Here is a 19,247-nt window from a genome sequence, read left to right on the forward strand (position 1 = left end):
GCCGTATCATGTTCCCACATGCTTTATGCATCTATCAGCCCTCTGTGTCTGTACTGTTACACACTTAACATTATGGCTGATCCAAACAATCAGAGCAATTGTTACCACCCACCTTTCGTGTCTTTTTTTCTCATAGATTGTAAGCTTGCGAGCAGGGCCCTCATTCCTCTTGGTATCTGTTATGATCTATGTGATTGTTATGCTGTAATGTCTATCATCTGTACAAGTCACCTCTGAAATGTAAAGTGCTGTGGAATATGTTGGCGCTATAGAAATAAAATTTATTATTATTATATTATTATTTTTTTTGCAGTCCGATCTGAGCTCAGAAAAAGAATGCAGATGAACAGGGAATCATAGATTAACATTAGTCAAAATGCAATCCGATTTTTTATCAGATTGCACCTGTCCATTTTTCACACAGATGAGTATGAGCCCTTAGACTGCATGTACATGGAGCATGTCCTGAGGCAGATAGAATCCTCACAGGATGGATTTATTAGGCTGCAGATATACTCCGCTCCATTGCTTGGTCTTACTGTACATTGCTGTATTCTTCCCCTACAAGTAATGCTTTCCAATTAAATTCCTCTATAATACCACATGATGGAACATACATTTATTTTTCCACAAGTTTAGTATAAAACAATCTCATGCATAAATATCAAATCCATGCAGTTATAGTGTTCATAGATTTCTGTGGCTGCTTTATTGCAGATCTATACAACACAAATCTATAATACAGTCATTCACAAAAGGCTTTAGTCTGAGATGCCAGTGAGGGGCAGGCTCAGTGAGCAGAAGCCCATGATAAGTATTTTATTATGACCTATTGACATGTCATTAAACACCTTTTTATCAAGACTATTTTCCAGAAAACTTTTTTTTTAAATCTAATGATTGCTTTTTACTATTGTTTTAGCTGGCAACCTGGGATTCCTTACGAGGCCTAAATGGAAGCTTACAAGAAAAACGACTTGATAATGACCTGCAAGGATTAACGCTGAAAGTAGTGACAATCTTGGTATGCTTTTAAAAATGTTTAAACATGATCTAACCTGCAACAATATGTTATATAGCAGAAGTAACTGAGTAGTCCAAGATATTTGTGGGTTTTTTTTGCAACTAGATTCAGTATAAATTGTATTTATTAATCATGCACTATGGATGTACCTTTACAATTTCCTGTTTTATTTTTTGCCATTCCTCATTTGGTCTTAACAGACGTGTCTTTTACCAAACATACTATCTATGTAACTATATAAATATAAGGGTAACACCCCAAAGCAAAATGTGTCTGCAAGCTGAGATTCTGGCTTGTCTTTTATCCTAAGTCATTTGGCAAGGTTCTTGAAAGGTCCTCATTGACTTGCAGGATTGCTACTTCCAATAGGTCTCACTAGAGTTCTAGTCCTCTTCCTCTCTGAGGAGACAATTTGCATATATTAATACTTGATCATTTTTTACTCTTGAGTAAAGTGGAGCAAAATGAACATATACCCTGCTGTAAGTAAGTAAATAGTGATAGTAAATTTAAATAAAATAGTGAACTTAGTAAATGTTTTTTTATAAAAAAAGTGTTAAAAGTTATTCCACCGTGACAAGGTGCACACCAATCAGGATGTTTCTGTCCTCTAGTTTTTAGTAAAAGTACCCTGTGCTAATATATATATATACATATATATATATATATATTCTGTATATATACATATATATACTGTATATACACATACAGTTCTTTGGAGGCTCGTGATAGCAGGCACAGCAGAACCCCAGCTGTCATGACAACCCATTGGCGCTCCGCAATCACGTAACATGCACTAATGGGTGGGATCAATGATGAGCTTCCTGTCTGTGGGTGTTAAATGCTTCTGTCCCCTCAGCCCTAACAGGAGGGCTGAGGGGGCAGGAAAATCACTGAAATTGACAGAAGTAGCAATAAAATGGAATGAGAATAGCATGGCGAAGACTCCCTGATGCATCTCAGACTCCCAGGTTACTGCTGGGAACAATGTTTGTCAGAGTATTACTGCACTTTTACGGACTGACAATGAAACATAGAAAATTGAAGGTAAAATGAATTTTACAGGAAAAAAATGTTAGGAAAATTATTTCCTGTATAATAACTTGTATATAAGGCATAATTAAAAAGAGATAAAAAAAACCTACTCCATTCCTCCACCTCTTCATAGCAGGGACAGCTCTCACCATTTTTCGCCCGTCACCTATCACTACAGTAGATGACACAGTAGAGGGGGAAATAAAACTACACCCACTGGTAGTCACTGGTAAATGTAATTTTAACACTTTACTACATTATCTGGGCATGTGGTATGTGTGCAAGGTCAGACAAATCCTGTTTTTTGTATGAAGGAGGAATTCTGAAGCTCACAAAGCCTATGCGGATAACGCAAGAAATGATAAAAATTAGAAGAGGGACTCTGATTCACCCTGTATTAGACATAAAGGAAGGCCTAATGCACATTGTGTTAACATTGTTATATAGTGGGACTCCTAGTCTCATAAAGCCTATGCACTAAGTACAAGCACTGCCAAAAATTAGAAGGAAGGATTGCAATACACCCTGGAAAACACATAGAGGAGGGCCTCACAAAACATTTTTTCCCATTATCAAGGCATGGAACTCCTAGACTGGTAAAGTCTATGCACTTAGTGCAAGGGCTGCCTAAAATTAGAAGAAGGGACTGCAATACCCCATGAAAGACACATAGAGAAGGGCCTGATAAAACATTTTTTGCCCATTTTAAGGAGTTAGACTCCTAGACTGATAAAACCTATGTACTAAGTGCAAGGGCTAAAAAGCATATTTACCCTGGCACTGGATGCCGGTTGTGATGTAAGCACCGATGAAGCGGAAGTGATGGGTACCCACATGCACTGTAGCCACCTGAGTCATTCTTCGGATCCGGAAACCACATGCTGTCATTACTGTAATCTCATTGTAAATTAAGACCTCCTTACCCCATACTGACCTATCACCTATTATGGCACACTCCCATTTTGGTCCCCTGATGAGCAATGTCAAAGGGAGGGGTGAAACACGTAGAGACAAGGTACAATGGACTTCGGGAAGAAAAGTTCGCTGACAACTATCAGCTAAGTGATCCTTTGAGATCTTTACCAAAACTATTTTCTTACATGTCTATGATTGATGGTGGGGTACACATGCACTTTGTCTAATGTTGTACAGTATGCCAAATGCACTGGTAGAGCATATATGCACTTTTTACAATTACATGTGGCGTACCAGATTTTGATGTTTGGGCACATGTGCACTTTATTTAACTTTATGTGGCATATCTAAAACCTGTGCTTGTTTTTTTTTTGAGGGAGCCCTATTAGGACCCACATATTTAGCATAAGTCTTTTTGAGCAACACTGTGATTTGGGTACTCCTTGTGACTCCTTGTTTGGATATCTAGTTCAAATAGAAAAGACTGAAACTTATAGGCTCATTATAGACTACAGATTTTCCACATCCACAGACAAATAGAATACTCAAAAAGAAGAAATGCAGCATTCACTGAGTTGAATAAAATTTAAAGTCCTTTTTTTCACCATGTGATACATGGAAAATGTGATGGAGCTGCATGCGGGGAGAGAAGAGAGGGACTAAGGCTGTTATATCTTGTAAAACTAAATTTGTAGTTTATATTCTGTTCTGTTCCTGCTTATTTTATTAAATAGGAAAACAATAAGACCCCTAACAACTAGATTCCGTAAACATTATCGATCTATTACTTTAGGAAATTGTTCCCTAAGGTTTTGTTGGAAACCACAACAAAATCCTACTAAAACATGAAGCTCAATGGATTATGAAAGCTACAGTAATGTGCAAGGTCCTTTAGGACTCAATGATAGATTAGATCTATCGGTTTTCCTCTAATATTATTTATTTGCTTTGTGCAATAGGAAGTAATTACTAAGCATATATGTCATATAAATGAAATTTTAATTTTTATTCGCTGTCTTTTGGACCTTGCTATGTGGTCTATCCCTTATAAAGGAAATGACCTCACGTAATTACTCACCTGGACCTGTTGAAGCGATCACATGAGAAGCGGCCATAGTCTATCTCGTTTCTCCCCGCCTGCCTCCTTGACTTGCACGTCCATCACATTGTCCATGTCTCACATGGTGAAATAAAGGACTTTGAATTTTATTCAACTCGATGAGTGCCACATTCTTCTTTTTGAATATTCAATATACAGATATGATTTTTCAAGCTGAGCACTTAACACCAGTTGTTGAATACCTGTGTGGTTTCAGAAATACAGGATCAATCATTTTCTTGTGTGGTAGAAGCATTCCACTGGTGCACTTCACTTTTTCTTGTTTTGAAAAACAGACAAAAAGAATGAAAGACATTAACATTTATGTTGTGTGTATGTGGTTAAAAACTGTAGATCTATGTTAAGGGCATGCCAGGACCCTGGAGGACTGACAATGTTGAGAAGGCACCATATTGAATTTTAGGGTGCCAACCTCTGCAGTATCTACTCAGAATATCTTCTTCTTGGTACTAAAAGCCGCATCTCCCCAAAAAGGTATATAAGGTGTTTTTTTAAGTAATTTTTGAATAGACACTCTTAATTGTATTAATTAAAAGTTAATTTTTAAAAGAGCATTTTGTTCTTTCTGGTTTTATGCTTATTTCCTCCATTTAAGAAGCAACAGTTTTTTTATGGGGAGGACTTACAGATTTTCACTGTACAAGGTAGAATTGGTAAATGTTGACCAAAATACCTTGCTAAGGTAAAAAGGTTAAAAAAAATCAAAATCCTTGCTTTCAAATCATATAGTAAAAAAAGAGAAATCAGTTTTACAGGCCATAGTGAAGCTTGCTATTGTGTGGGAAAATCATTTCAAAACTCAATAGTGGAAACTTGACAGATTAATAGATCAATAGGTTATTTCTTCTAAAGGCACAGGTGGCCCATGTCTATAAGTGTTCCTGCTGACAGGGCACTGTCTTGATTGCCCATTTGGAGGCATACAAGCCTCCATTTAAGGAAAAAAAGACATCCCAGTGACCCACAAGTATTGCACTGCTCTGCTATGACAGCATGTGTTGCTATGTAAGAATTCCAATTTTTCCAAATCATTTAAAGATTTTTTATTACATTTTGAGCTAGGAAATTTAACCTTATCTGCCATACTTCTGTTTGGCTCCATTTTTATTTCTTACTGTTATCATTCAGTTCTTCTGTATTTTTATAATGACTATGTGTATTTGATCACTCAATAGTGTTATATGAATAATAACTAGAAATATTACTTGATTCTATTTCTGGTGCACTATTTTGGTTATACATACAGTATGTGTTGAAGGGTTACTCCGGGGAGATAAATAATTATTCTAATAGCCAAGACTTCAGAAACAATAAAGTTAACATGAATAGTTTAACCCTTACAGTACCTGCAATTCAGTGTGAAGCCATAACTGCTCGTCACTGCTTCTCGTCCCTTCTGTAATGTTATGTCACAGATCAGGTGTCCTTTCTCTGAAAATATTTCCATCACTGCAGTGTGACATTGTAGGGTATGTGTAGATTCATCACTGCAGAACGAGGAAGAGGGGAAGTAGCCTGCTCCTGGCTTCTAGTAGCTGTTATCCCCACTAATAATGTCTCCTTCACTGCAGGCTGAGATGAGGCAGCATGGAGTGGCATGGCCTGCTCCTGGTTCTAGCAGCAGTCAGCCAACTGATAATGTATCATTCACTGCAGTACAAGGCCATGTGGGGCGGCATGGCATGCTCACTACTTGTAGCCCTGCAGTGAAGGAAACATTATCAGGAGGCTCACTGCTACTAGGACTTAAGGGCCTGTCACACTAAGCGATATCGCTAGCAATATTGCTGTAACGTCACTGGTTTTTGTGACGTAGCAGCGATATTGCTAGCGATATCGCTATGTCTGTATGTCTGGTACTTACCTCTGACCGCTCCCCTGCTGGTTATCGCTGATCGTGCTAGAACGTCCTGGACCGTTTCTCGTTGTCAGCTTCCTGCTGGGGCTTCCTGCTGTGATGACGAGCCACACGTGGATGCGGGCGGGAGGATGTCAGGATCGCCTCATCTGACAGGTAAGTAGCGATCCCTGACCCCTGCGATGTCGCTGGTGAGATCTGCCTGTGTGGCAGCTCACTTGCAACCACTTAGCGATGTACCAGCGATCCTGACCGCGTCATATCGCTGGTCAGGATCGCTGGTACATCGCTAAGTGTGACAGTACCTTTAGGATTAGGCCCTGCCCCCCATCTCAGCCTGCAGCCAAGGAGACATAATTTGTGTGCTGGCTGCTACTAGAAGCCAGGAGCAGGCCACATGCCACCACATACCCTCATCTCGGACTGTAGACAGGAAGACATTATCACATCAGTATTTTACATCAGTATTTGTAAGCCAAAACCAGGAGTGGGTGAAAAATGCAAAAGTACTGCTTATGTTTCTATTTCAAATGATAGTAATCTTATGCTGAGTACTTAGGATTATAAAAGTGTGTTGTGTTAACAGGATAAAAATTTTTTTTGGTAATTTGGGGACATGTGGTACACTTTGAAGCAATCCTACATGCAAAGGCCAGGTTACTCAGGTCAGGTTTCACAATGGTAAATTGTGTCCTTTTGGATTCCCTTCTTGGAGCATACTCTGCACTGTTTTTATGATCTTCCTTTCTTCACTGTTTGGGGAAGCTGTCCTGGAAAGTTTTGACCTGGGACAATATGGGTACTATCAGTTTATGAAGTACTTTTACCCTCACCTTTCTGTGTGCCAAACATTAAGGCCTTGATGATTACCACCTGAAATTGAAAGAAGGTAATGTGACACACCAGAGTCCGGTTGTCACAGTGACATTGCCTCCCTCTAAGAGGTGAAGTCATGCTTGGAGGTAGAAAGGGAGCCCCCATGCCAGGTAAAATAGATTAAATCATAATTCCTGCTGCAGGTCAGAAAAGGGAGCTGCCTTAAAAAGTCTGGCCAGCAGAGGGGGTTGTTGAGTCAGCTGAGGGGGTTGTCATGGAAAGGAGAGCAGTTGTGACCTGTGAGGAAAATGACAGGACAGTTAAACGTGAGGTAAAAGATCTTTCTGGAAGATCCAGTCAGTTCAGGAGAAGGAGCTGATCTGTGAGGAGTTCAAGACAGGGAGCTGATCTGGGAAGAGGAAAAGGACACAAGCAGAGACAGAGAGGCTCTGGGGAAGCTAAAAAACTGCATAAAGCAGACCCCAGAGTGAAGCGCTAATAGAGAGAAAAGGGACATCAGAGTCCTTGGTGGTCAGGAGCTGTATGTCCTGATCGCCGAATCTTAAAGTGCAGGGTATTGTAAATTCCGGTGCGACATTGCACACCTGAGGGCACGGCAGCAGATAAGGAGCCCGGGGCTGGTTGTGAAAAGGATGGTACCCATGGAATAGGCTCATGCTGACAGCCATACAGGTTAGTGAAATCATCACACAATTGAGGGTCGCAGCATAGTTTTAACAGCGGAGACCCACACACAAAGCGCAGAAGGAAGGTCCTAAACCCCCACCTGGCAAGGTGGATCCCCTGAATGCCTCCTTGGGAGCTGGACTCATCCCATCACCTGTATGTGGTACTCTGGATTGCATCCAATTGCCAGTAAAAGGTAAAGAAACTGCACCGCTCTGTGTCCTTCTCTCATTTCTCTGCACCCCAACATTCACAGCCATTTTGACCATTAATTTAACATCTTTGCCCTGGGACTATTGCTCTACCTTTGGAGAGCTATTTTCACCTCAGTTGCGCCACATCAACAGTCTCAGAGGAACAACACCGCAGCGCTGGTCACCTCTGACCAGAATACCACAGGTGGCGTCATGTATTTAATCATCTGCAAACTTTATCTTCATTTCTACCACATCTAACAACATCACCAAACAACTTTCCCCTTCCCTTTTATCATTTTATTTAATGGATGCCCCAGGGCCAAGGACCGGGTCGCCGCCGCCGTGACACCGTCCCCCGTTGAAGTCGACGGGCCCGATACTGAGTACCCCACGGCCCAGCGCCGCATGCTGAGCGCTGAGGGTGCCGCAACTGGCATCATGAACAGGATTTAGCGAGCCTAGCAAAGCTGGGCAAAGGAACCTGGCAAAGATGGGTACTGTGTGCCATAGACTTTATTAAATTCAGTGCTAAATACTTTAATGAGCTTTCAAATAACCGCCATAACTGCATCACACAGTGCGTGCGAGCAGAGAAGGGCATGCCAGTGAAGCTGGAGCTGCGCTCTATTGTGAGCAAGTGAAAAACAGGAAGAAAATGCTCAATGTGGGTGAAGATTTAGCGGCGGTCGCAGCCGCAGCCTCCATTATGCCGCTATCAATGCCATATATACCAGGATCAGCCTGGTTACCACAGTACTCAGGGGAGTCGCACACCCTGAGCGATTTTAAAGAGAGACTATGTAGTTTGTTCAAAGTGTACACCCTGTCAGAGAGTCAAAAAGTCAGTATCCTCATTGGTTAACTGGTGCGGCCCAGAGGGAAGTAAAGTCCTGGCTGGACACTGATAAAGGGACTGTCCAACAAATCCTGGCCAGACTGAAGAGCACTTTCGATACCCGTACTGCAACAGAGATAAAAATGAGATTCTTTGGGTGCAAGCAGAGAGTGCAGGACAGTATACGGGACTATGCCCTTAATCTTCAGGAAGCACTATGGGCCGTAAAGCAGGTTGACCCTGAGAGCATGCAAGATGAAGATAGATTACTAACAGAGCAGTTCATAGAGGGACTCCAGTTTAACAACCAAAGGACACAGCTGCGCATAATGGCCCTACAAAATCCTGAATTGGACTTTGCACACTTGAAGGATAGAGCCATCCGAGTGCTGCGTGAACCAAACCCTAGCAGCACAGAGCCCTCTAAGCAACCTGAAATTACATACCAGCAGGAGGCAACATCCTTTCCAAAGACTCCTATTGAGACTGACAAGCAGTCCCAAGATGATGATTCTGCTGCCGACTTATGTCTCCAAGTCATGGAACTAACCAAAAGTGTGGCTGCACTCACAATAACTGTGCAGTCCCTGCAAGTGACTCCAAAGAAGAAGATCCAGTTGGCCTCCAGTCCAGATGACGTCCCGTGGCAACAGCAGAAGAGGATCCCACCAACCAGAACGAGAGACAGCAATTGTTATGATGAGGACGGACAGCCCATCTGTCGCCACTGCAACAAGGCGGGACACCTAGCAAGATCCTGTCATTTAAAAAAGCAACCCCTGGGGCAAAGGGCCAACTGCCAGGAGTTAGACGACCAGGCCCACCAAATTGGCAAGACAAGTGCGTAGGAGGACGGCCAGTCCTGCCTGTCGTGATTGACGGTTTTCTGATGAACGCTTTACTGGACACCGGCTCCCAGGTGACAATGATACCATATGTTCTTTTTAAGCAGTACTGGGCAGATTCAGACATTACTCATAGCCCAGATAAAGACCTTACCATTTTTTCCAGCAATGGTCACCCCATTGCCCCTCAGATGGGGTATAAAGAGGTGACCATCAAGATTGGCCGAGTAGAATTGCAATCGCAAAGTTTGATTATAGTAGATATTGACAAACGAGAATGCCATCCTATGATCACTTTAGGCACTAATGTAATTGAAAATTATTTTGGAGAAATTTTTGCTTTGTTACAACAGGTAGCCGAGACCGCCAGCTCCCGTCAGCAACGGGCTCTGCAAAAGGAGATCAGAGCCGTGATGCAGAGACAACAGGTAGAGCTGTCTGGTGGAGAAGTCAGCAGTGTCAGAGTAAGTGATCATTTCCCCATTGCAGTACCTCCCAGAAGTGAAATGTTAATTTGGTGTCGGGCAGCAATAGGCCTAAGGGGTCAAGATTACCAAGCCATGTTAGAACCCATGCACTCTGATAGTAGGCCCACTATCCTGACAGCCAGAGGGGTAGTTGATGTCCGTAGGGGGAGAGTACCAATACGCATCTTAAATTGTGGGGAGAGAGAGGTCCAGTTACCCCGGTATGCCACCCTTGCTAAGTTGTTCACTGTCAGTAACAATGCAATCGAGACACTAGAACCCTTGCTTCCATCTGACAAGGTGGAAGAGAATGGCTCTGAAGGGCAGCAGGAGGATTGGTGTCAGCAGCTACTTGTAGGCACTGACTCCACCCCTTGGCACCAAAAGCTTGGGGCTTACCGGGTGGCTCGAGAATTTGAACGGGTCTTCAGCAAGCATCCTCTAGACTTTGGACAGGCAAAAGGGGTCCAACATCATATCCTCACCGGAGATCATCCACCGATTAAAGAGAGGCACTGGCCTGTACCCCAGCACACTATCAATGTGCTTAGAGTATGTTACGGGAGATGAAGGAGGCTGGGGTGATCCGAGATAGTTGTAGCCCCTGGGCAGCTCCATTAGTCCTCGTTAAAAAGAAAGATGGTACTATGAGAACGTGTGTAGACTACAGCTGGATTAACAGCATTACAGATAAAGACGCTTACCCATTGCTTAGAATTGAAGAATCACTAGCCGCACTGAGAACTGCTAATTATTTCTCTACCTTAGATCTCACCAGTGGGAATTGGCAGGTTCCTGTGGCAGAGGAACCTAGAATTGAGGAATCACTAGCCACACTGAGAACTGCTAATTATTTCTCTACCTTAGATCTCACCAGTGGGTATTGGCAGGTTCTTGTGGCAGAGGCAGACAAAGAGAAGACAGCATTTACAACACCAATGGGCCTCTGCGAGTTTAACTACATGCCGTTCGGGCTCAGCAATGCGCCAGGAACATTTCAGCAGTTAATGGAATGCTGCCTTGGACATAAAAACTTTGAAACCGTTCTGCTGTACCTGGACGACATCATCGTCTTCTCCAAAACCTACAAAGACCATTTGAAGCACCTGGCCAAGGTATTCGAAGCCCTGTCAAACTTTGGCCTGAAAATAAAACCATCCAAATGTCACCTTTTGAAACCCAAGGTGCAGTACCTAGGCCATGTGGTGAGCGTGGAAGGTGTGGCACCCGATCCTGACAAAGTCACCATTATCTGGGTCTGGCAAAGACCCGGCACTATTCATGAAGTGAGGCAATTTCTTGGGTTAGTAGGCTGCTACCGAAGATTTATCAAGGACTTCACTAAGATAGCAGCACCGCTGCAAAATCTTCTAGTGGGCCAATCCAAGAAGGCCAAGAACAAAAATCTTCCATTCGAGTGGAACAAAAGGATTTAAGAGTCCTTCACCAAGTTGAAATTGGCCCTTATGGGAGATGAGGTCCTGGCCTACCCTGACTATGACCAACCATTTGTACTTTACACTGACGCCAGCAACGTGGGATTGGGAGCAATGCTGTCACAAATGCAGAAAGGCAGAGAGAGAGTGATTGCCTATGCCAGCAGGAAGCTTTGTCCCACTGATAGGAACCCTGACAACTATAGTTCCTTTAAGCTGAAGTTCCTCCCCATAGTCTGGGCAGTAACAGAGCACTTCAAGCACTACTTGGCTTCAGCCAAGTTCACCATCAACACGGACAATAATCCGCTAACCCACCTTGAAACAGCAAAGCTCGTGGCACTTGAGCAGTGATGGATGGCCCGGCTGTCCAACTATGAGTTCACCATCAAGTACAGAGTAGGACATAAGAACGCTAATGCGGATGCGTTGTCCAGGATGCCCAATTCACCAGATGGGGAGAAGATCCAAAAGAACTTGAAGAAATCGAGTTACCAGCCTTCCACCATCCAAATTGCAGCCCAGCGCTCCCAAGGAGTGAGGAATAAGTGCTTTATCGTACGAGAAGTAACGTTGAACCCATTACCCCATCATGAGTGGGCAGAGACACAAGACAGTGATCCAGCTGTTCACCTAGTAAAGTTGTGGCTGGCACAAGCTGATGCACACCCTGGTCCAGATGACCCACAGGAAGCACAGCAGTTATGGAAGGAGAGAGGCAAGCTGTTCATCTACGAGGGTAAACTGTGTCGGAGGAACGTCAAATCGCGCACACACGAACTGGTCTGGCAGGTGGTAGTCCCGAAGAGGGATGCACCAATGGTCTTGGAGACATACCACAATGGAGCAGGACACTTCGGTTGGAAGAAGTTGGAGGTCCTACTTTGTAGATTCTACTGGGTTGGCATGAGGAGTTCCATTGAGAAGTGTGCCGAGAATGTGGCCCAAGCAACTTGCGCAGAAAAGACCGTAACAGCCAGCGAGCCCCATTACAGTCGATCATCACAAAACAGCCACTTGAACTGGAAGCCTTGGATTACGTGAAGTTAACTTCGAGTAGGAATGGCTACACCTATGCTTTGACCATCGTTGACCATTACTCAAGGTTCTTGGTAGTTGTGCCTGTTAAAGACCAAACAGCGAAGACAGCAGCCAAGGCATTTCAGCAGCACTTTTGTCAACCGCACGGATACATAGTAACATAGTAACATAGTTATTAAGGTTGAAGGGAGACTTTAAGTCCATCTAGTTCAACCCATATCCTATCCTAACTTGCCCTAACATGTTGATCCAGAGGAAGGCAAAAAAACCCCATGTGGCAAACAGTAAGCTTCACATTGGGGAAAAAAATTCCTTCCCGACTCCACATACGGCAATCAGACTAGCTCCCTGGATCAACGCAATATTAAGGAAACTAGTGTATATAACCTGTAATATTATACTTTTCAAGAAAGGCCTCCAGTCCCTTCTTAAATTTTAGTAGGGAATCACTCATTACAACATCATATGGCAGAGAGTTCCATAGTCTCACTGCTCTTACAGTAAAGAATCCGTGTCTGTGAGTATGCTTAAACCTTATTTCCTCCAGACGTAGAGGATGCCCCCTTGTCCCCGTCACAGGTCTAAGAGTAAAAAGATCATTAGAAAGGTCTTGGTATTGTCCCCACATATATTTATACATTGTAATAAGATCACCCCTAAGCCTTCAATTCTCCTAACTAAATAACCCCAAGTGTAATAACCTGTCTTGGTATTGCAGACCCCCTAGTTCCCTAATAACCTTGGTCGCTCTTCTCTGCACCCGCTCCAGTTCAGCTATGTCTTATACACCGGAGACAAGAACTGTACACAGTATTCTAAGTGTGGTCGCACTAGTGACTTATATAGAGGTAAAATTATGTTCTCCTCATGAGCATCTATGCCTCTTTAAATGCATCCCATTATTTTATTTGCCTTTGCAGCAGCTGCCTGACACTGGCCACTAAATGTGAGTTTGTCATCCACCCATACACCCAGGTCTTTTTCAGTGACTGTTTTGCCCAGTGTTTTACAATTAAGCACATAATTATACATCTTGTTCATTCTACCCAAGTGCATGACCTTACATTTATCCCCATTAAAGCTCATTTGCCATTTATCAGCCCAAGCTTCTAGTTTACATAAATCCTCCTGTAATATAAAATTGTCCTCCTCTGTATTGATTACCCTGCAGAGTTTAGTGTCATCTGCAAATATTGAAATTCTACTCTCTATGCCCCCTACAAGGTCATTAATAAATATGTTAAAAAGAAGCGGGCCCAAAACTGACCCCTGTGGTACCCCACTGCTAACCGTGACCCAGTCCGAGTGTGCTCCATTAATAACCACCCTTTGCTTCCTGTCCCTGAGCCAGCTCTTTACCCACCTACACATATTTTCCCCTATCCCCATTGTTCTCATTTTATGTATCAACCTTTTGTGTGGCACCGTATCAAAAGCTTTTGAAAAGTCTATGTACACCACGTCCACTGCATTCCCTTGGTCCTGTCCGGAACTTACCTCTTCATAAAAGCTTATCAGATTAGTCTGACAGGAACAGTCCCTTGTAAACCCATGTTGATATTGGGTTACTCTTCTGCAGATACTCCAGTATAGTATCTCTTAGAAAACCCTCCAGGATTTTACCCACAGTTGAGGTTCAACTTACTGGCCTATAATTTCAAAGTTCAGTTTTTGTCCCCTTTTTGAATATTGGCACCACATTTGCTATATGCCAGTCCTGTGGTGCAGACCCTGTTTTTATGGAATCTTTAAAGATTAAAAATAATGGTCTATCTATGACTGTGCTTAATTCCTGCACAAGTGCTTACCGATCAAGGTCCAGCCTTTGAGGCAGAAGTGTTTCAGGAGTTCTGTAACATGTACGGTTGCAAGAAAATCAGAACAACGCCGTACCATCCACAGACAAATGGCATGTGTGAGAAGATGAACCAGGTGGTCATTGACTTATTGAAGACCTTACCTCTGGAAGAACGAAGCCAGTGGCCAGAGAAGTTGCCAGATCTGGTAGATCTATATAATCATATACCAGTAAACTCCACAAATTTCACTCCGGCCTACTTGATGAGAGCGAGACTTCGCAAGTTACCCATTGATTTGGACATGGGAGTCTTAACACCAGAGACAACGTCACCAGATGCAGACTGGGATACAGAGCGGCAGCAACAATACCGCAAAGTACAAGAATGTGTGGAGAAAAGTTTGTCCCAAGCAACACAGTGGCAAGAAAGAAATTAAATCAAAATGCCCCTGCAGTTCCCTTGACACCAGGAGAACAAGTACTCAAAAGAAAGAGACGTGACCAGTGGGAGGCAGAGCCATACACCATGATATTTTCAGATTTTAATAACACCAAAGTATGTATCATCAGTAAAGATGGAGGAGAAACCTTAGAAGCAGTCTCAAGAGATCATCTAAAGATGTGCCCTGATCAGTTGAAGGACAAGAAAGAAGTCCAAGACACTCCACAGCCCATAGTAGAGGTGGAAGAAAAGACTCAAACTATACTTGGAGAATTTCCTCGGATGTGGACACAAGTAAATCAGGCAATAGTAGTACCAGTACTAACCTTTCATCAGCCTACTGCACCAGATGAAGAAGAGACGCATAATGAAATGGCTCCAGTAACAGATACAACGTCTGCAGTGGAATTCGGAAATCTGTCCCCTGCTAACAGTGAATCTGACAATCTCATGGTGAGTCTAGGAGTAGAGAGAAGGCAGTCTAGAATACCAATCTTACACAAGTCTACTTATAGCGTAGTGACTAGTGCACCCACAGTAGACATCAGAGAACAGGTCAGGTCATCAGAAATACCTATACTGCATAGATCCACTCGTAGTACTAGAGGTCAGATCCCTGCCCATTATAGAGATTACATAATGTAAATGAAGTAATAAGAATGTATAGTTGTAACCGTTAAGCATGAGAGCCTACAGAGAATTACTGTATGAACCTTTTTAAAGTATTCGTAATAACCAGTTAAAGGACAATTGGGCCACAGGACTATGTGTGGTCAGAACTTTTATTTGTAAATAGTTACTCCAAAAAGGCCTTGAAAATAAGGCGCCGTCGTGGCCGAAAAACAGGCCCATCTACAGAGTGCCCTGTAGCCAGGCCCAGGGACGACACACAATGTGGGTTAAGGCGGTTCCCACCAACCAAACTCCAGGTACAAGCACAAAGACAATTCCTGGATAGCAGCTTAAGGACTGGTTGCTGCAGCAACTGTGCTATTGTTTCTTTTTCTTGTCTGGTTTTTGATAATTTTTACATTTTTAAGACTTAGTAGCTTTTCATTTATTGTTGTTGTTAACAATTCTTGCTATGTTTTCCTCAGTCCAGGAGTACTGAACTTAACTGGGGGGAATGTGACACCCCAGAGTCCAGTTGTCACAGTGACATTGCCTCCCTCTAAGAGGTGAAGTCATGCTTGGAGGCAGAAAGGGGGCCCCCATGCCAGGCAACATAGATTGAATCACAATTCCTGCTGCAGGTCAAAAAAGGGAGCTGCCTTATAAATTCTGGCCAGCAGAGGGGGTTGGTGAATCATCTAGAAGTAAGCTGAGGGGGTTGTCATGGAAAGGAGAGCAGCTGTGAGCTGTGAGGAAAATGACAGGACAGTTAAACGTGAGGTAAAAAGATCTTTCTGGAAGATCCAGTCAGTTCAGGAGAAGGAGCTGATCTGTGAGGAGTTCAAGACAGGGAGCTGATCTGGGAAGAGGAAAAGGACACAAGCAGAGACAGAGAGGCTCTGTGGAAGCTAAAAAACTGTATATAGCAGACCCCAGAGCGAAGCACTAATAGAGAGAAAAGGGACATCAGAGTCCTTGGTGATCAGGAGCTGTATGTCCTGGTCGCCGAATCTGAAAGTACAGGGGATTGTAAATTCCTGTGCGACATTGCACACCTGAGGGCACAGCAGCAGATAAGGAGCCTAGGGCTGATGGTGAAAAGGACGTTACCCGTGGAATAGGCTCATGCTGACAGCCGTATAGGTTAATGAAATCATTAAGCAATTGAGGGTCGCAGCATAGTTATAAACAGCGGAGACCCACACACAAAGCGCAGAAGGAAGGTCCTAAACCCCCACCTGGTAAAGTGGATCCCCTGAATGCCTCCAGGCGAGCCGGACTCATCCCATAACCTGTATGTGGTACTCCAGATTGCAACCAATTGCCAGTAAAAGGTAAAGAAACTGCACCTCTCTGTGTCCTTCTCTCATTTCTCTGCACCCCAACGTTCACATCCATTTTTACTATTAAATTAACATCTTTGCCCTGGGACTATTGCTCTACCTGTGGAGAGCTATTTTCACCTCAGCTGCGCCACATCAACAGTTTCAGGGGAACAACACCGCAGCGCTGGTCACCTCTGACCAGAATACCACAGGTGGCGTCACGTATTTAATCATCTACAAACTTTATCTTCATTTCTATCACATCTAACAACATCACCAAACAACTTTCCCCTTCCCCTTTCATCATTTTATTTAATGGATGACCCAGGGCCACCGACCGGGTCGCCACCGCAGTGACTCCGCCCCCCATTAAAGTCGACGGGCCCGGTACCGAGTACCCCAAGGCCCTGCCTGCAGGGCGCTCCAGTTCCTCTATTGCCTGCAGATCAAAATCACACAACATCATTGTACAGTGCGATCTGTACAATGGGCATGGACAATTTTTTGTACGATTCTTTAGCTTTTCACATTGCACTGTAGGGTTTGAGGACCTGAGTTTGAGGATCTGATCTGAGAGATCAACATTACACTATGTTCTGATTGCAATACAAGATAAAGTATGGCTTTGGGACTTGTGTTGTGGTACCTCGGACATTGACAATTGAGTTGTTGTGGCGGTATATGATTGTCAGGTTAAGGACATTTCTTTTGCCCTTATACTTGTCCACTAACATATTGTCAGTGCATTGGGCTCTGCTCTTGCCTTCTCTCAGTATAAGCCCAATTAGCAGCTTAGGGAGTCCTCTCTCATTTTTCCTCACTGTGCCACATGCAACTGTACATCTGACAGAGAAGGTATTGAAGAGCGGGATGTTTGTGTAAATGATCAATGTAGAGGTTACCTAGCAGTGAATGCAGCAATTCCCATACAATTTTCCCACTCACCCCCAGGACAGGGGGGCATTCAGGGGGGTAAATCTCCATGTCCTTCCCCTAGTAGACCCTAAATCTGTGGGTGTAACCTGAGGTACTCTCACAACTTGTACAGTTAAATTCCATACATGGCCTTCTTATTGCACAGGTATTGTCACAATTTTAGCTTCCCTTTGAAATTAACCAGAGATTCATCTATAGCGATGTCCTTTTGGGGATTGTACTCCTCAGCAAATTTTTTGCTGAAGTGTTCAACTACTGGCTGAATTTTGTATAGACGATCAAAGTTACAATTCAAACAGAAAAAGTTCAGCCAGCAACACACAACATTTGAATGCAAGTTCAAAGTCCAATGACCCAAATGGAGAGCAAATCATCAAAGAAGAAAATGAACAGCATTCCATCTGGGTGAAAAAGAATTTCATGACATCTTTATTCTGCCATAATGCAATGTTTCGACCCTTGTGGGTCTTTGTCAAGCATAATTCAAACATTTTTGAATCTCTTCAAATCGTGTCCGTGTCATGGCCATATGGAATACTGGTGTGCTGAAGAGAATATAGGTAGTCTAGTATTGCCACATCTCTGCTTTTTCTGAGTATACCCATATGCAGCACAATTCCCCAAAATGTTTTCATCTCAACTCTAATGCAATTACAGTGGTCCATCTGGTGTATGATGATGTGGAATTTTGGGTGAATAGTTGATGGACATACAAGTTTGTCTGGGCCACCATAATATTTATTATTTCCTCACTGAATAAGAATTTGAAGAAGTCAATTTCAGTGAGGTCTGTAACATTAAATTGGATTCCTGAGCCGCCAATGAAATCAAGAATAACAAACTGATAATTTTTTTGGGGTGCATTCCATATGGAGTTGATGGCTGCAGGAGTTTCTTGGATCATAGGGTTGATTGCTGGGGGTCCTTCTTCACTAGAGGAGGAGGAGAAATAGATGAATATGAAATCTCCACTGGCTGAATCCGTGTCAGAGGCAAGGAAAGTGTATGCCTCATCTGGTGGATAGCATCTTCTTGATGAATGGGCCATTTTTTATTTATTTTTCAAAACCCCGGGGATTTGTGTATAAGTGATGCTTTTACAAGTGTATTGTGTGGGGCTTGTGTATAGGATACTATTTATTATAAAAAGTAAAGAGAAAAAAGTAGAGAGAAAAAAATGTAGAAGAAACACTTAGAAGGAAAAACTGAAAACAAATATGAGATGTAAAAAAAGTTTGTATAAAAAATTAGACACGTTCAATACAATAATGCGTTCCCTAAAAATTTACCAATGACTTTTCTTTTTTTTAAAGAGAAATGGACTTCACTAACAATGCAACATTCAGTGCCAAAAGACACCTGCTAAAAATTTAGTCAAAGCAAATAATTATTTGTTTGCAAAAGAAAAATGGACGTCACCAAGAATGCATTGTACACTCCCCTAATGCACTACCTAAAAATTTACTCGATGCAAATGATTATTTTTTTTCATAAGAAAAATTAATGTCACTAAGAATGCAATGTATGCCTACCTAATTCACCAGCTAAAATTGTACTCGGTGCAAATAGTTATTTGTTCGCAAAAGAAAAATGAACATCTCTAACAATGCAATGTATACTCCCTTAATGCACTAGAAATTACCTGGCGATAACTTTTTTAATGCAAAAGGAAGACTCTACCTCCCTCCATGAACAGCAGCTACTCTGTATGGTTTTTTCTCTAAAACAAAATAAGACATCATCTAACACTGTAGCGTCCACCATTCTAACACCCTACAAATAAAACTAATCTGTATGATTTATTTTCTCTAAACAAAATCGGACATTTCCAAGCATTGGAATGTCCATGACTCTATGG

The 19,247-nt window shown here is 42.7% G+C and overlaps 1 protein-coding gene across 4 annotated transcripts in view; it reads left to right on the forward strand.

The window, feature by feature from the left end:
- GRID1 (glutamate ionotropic receptor delta type subunit 1) overlaps positions 1-19,247 on the forward strand; it is a 1,795,826-nt gene that overhangs the window by 1,511,861 nt on the left and 264,718 nt on the right. For all 4 annotated transcript variants that reach the window (XM_073574878.1, XM_073574877.1, XM_073574874.1 and 1 more), the window contains exon 9: positions 923-1,024. In XM_073574878.1, coding sequence (XP_073430979.1) covers positions 923-1,024 — 102 coding nt within the window. The remainder of the gene's footprint in view (positions 1-922; positions 1,025-19,247) is intronic.

This window comes from Dendrobates tinctorius, unplaced genomic scaffold (genome assembly GCF_039654945.1).
Source record: "Dendrobates tinctorius isolate UK_male_01 unplaced genomic scaffold, ASM3965494v1 ptg000040l, whole genome shotgun sequence".
Lineage (NCBI taxonomy): Eukaryota > Metazoa > Chordata > Amphibia > Anura > Dendrobatidae > Dendrobates > Dendrobates tinctorius.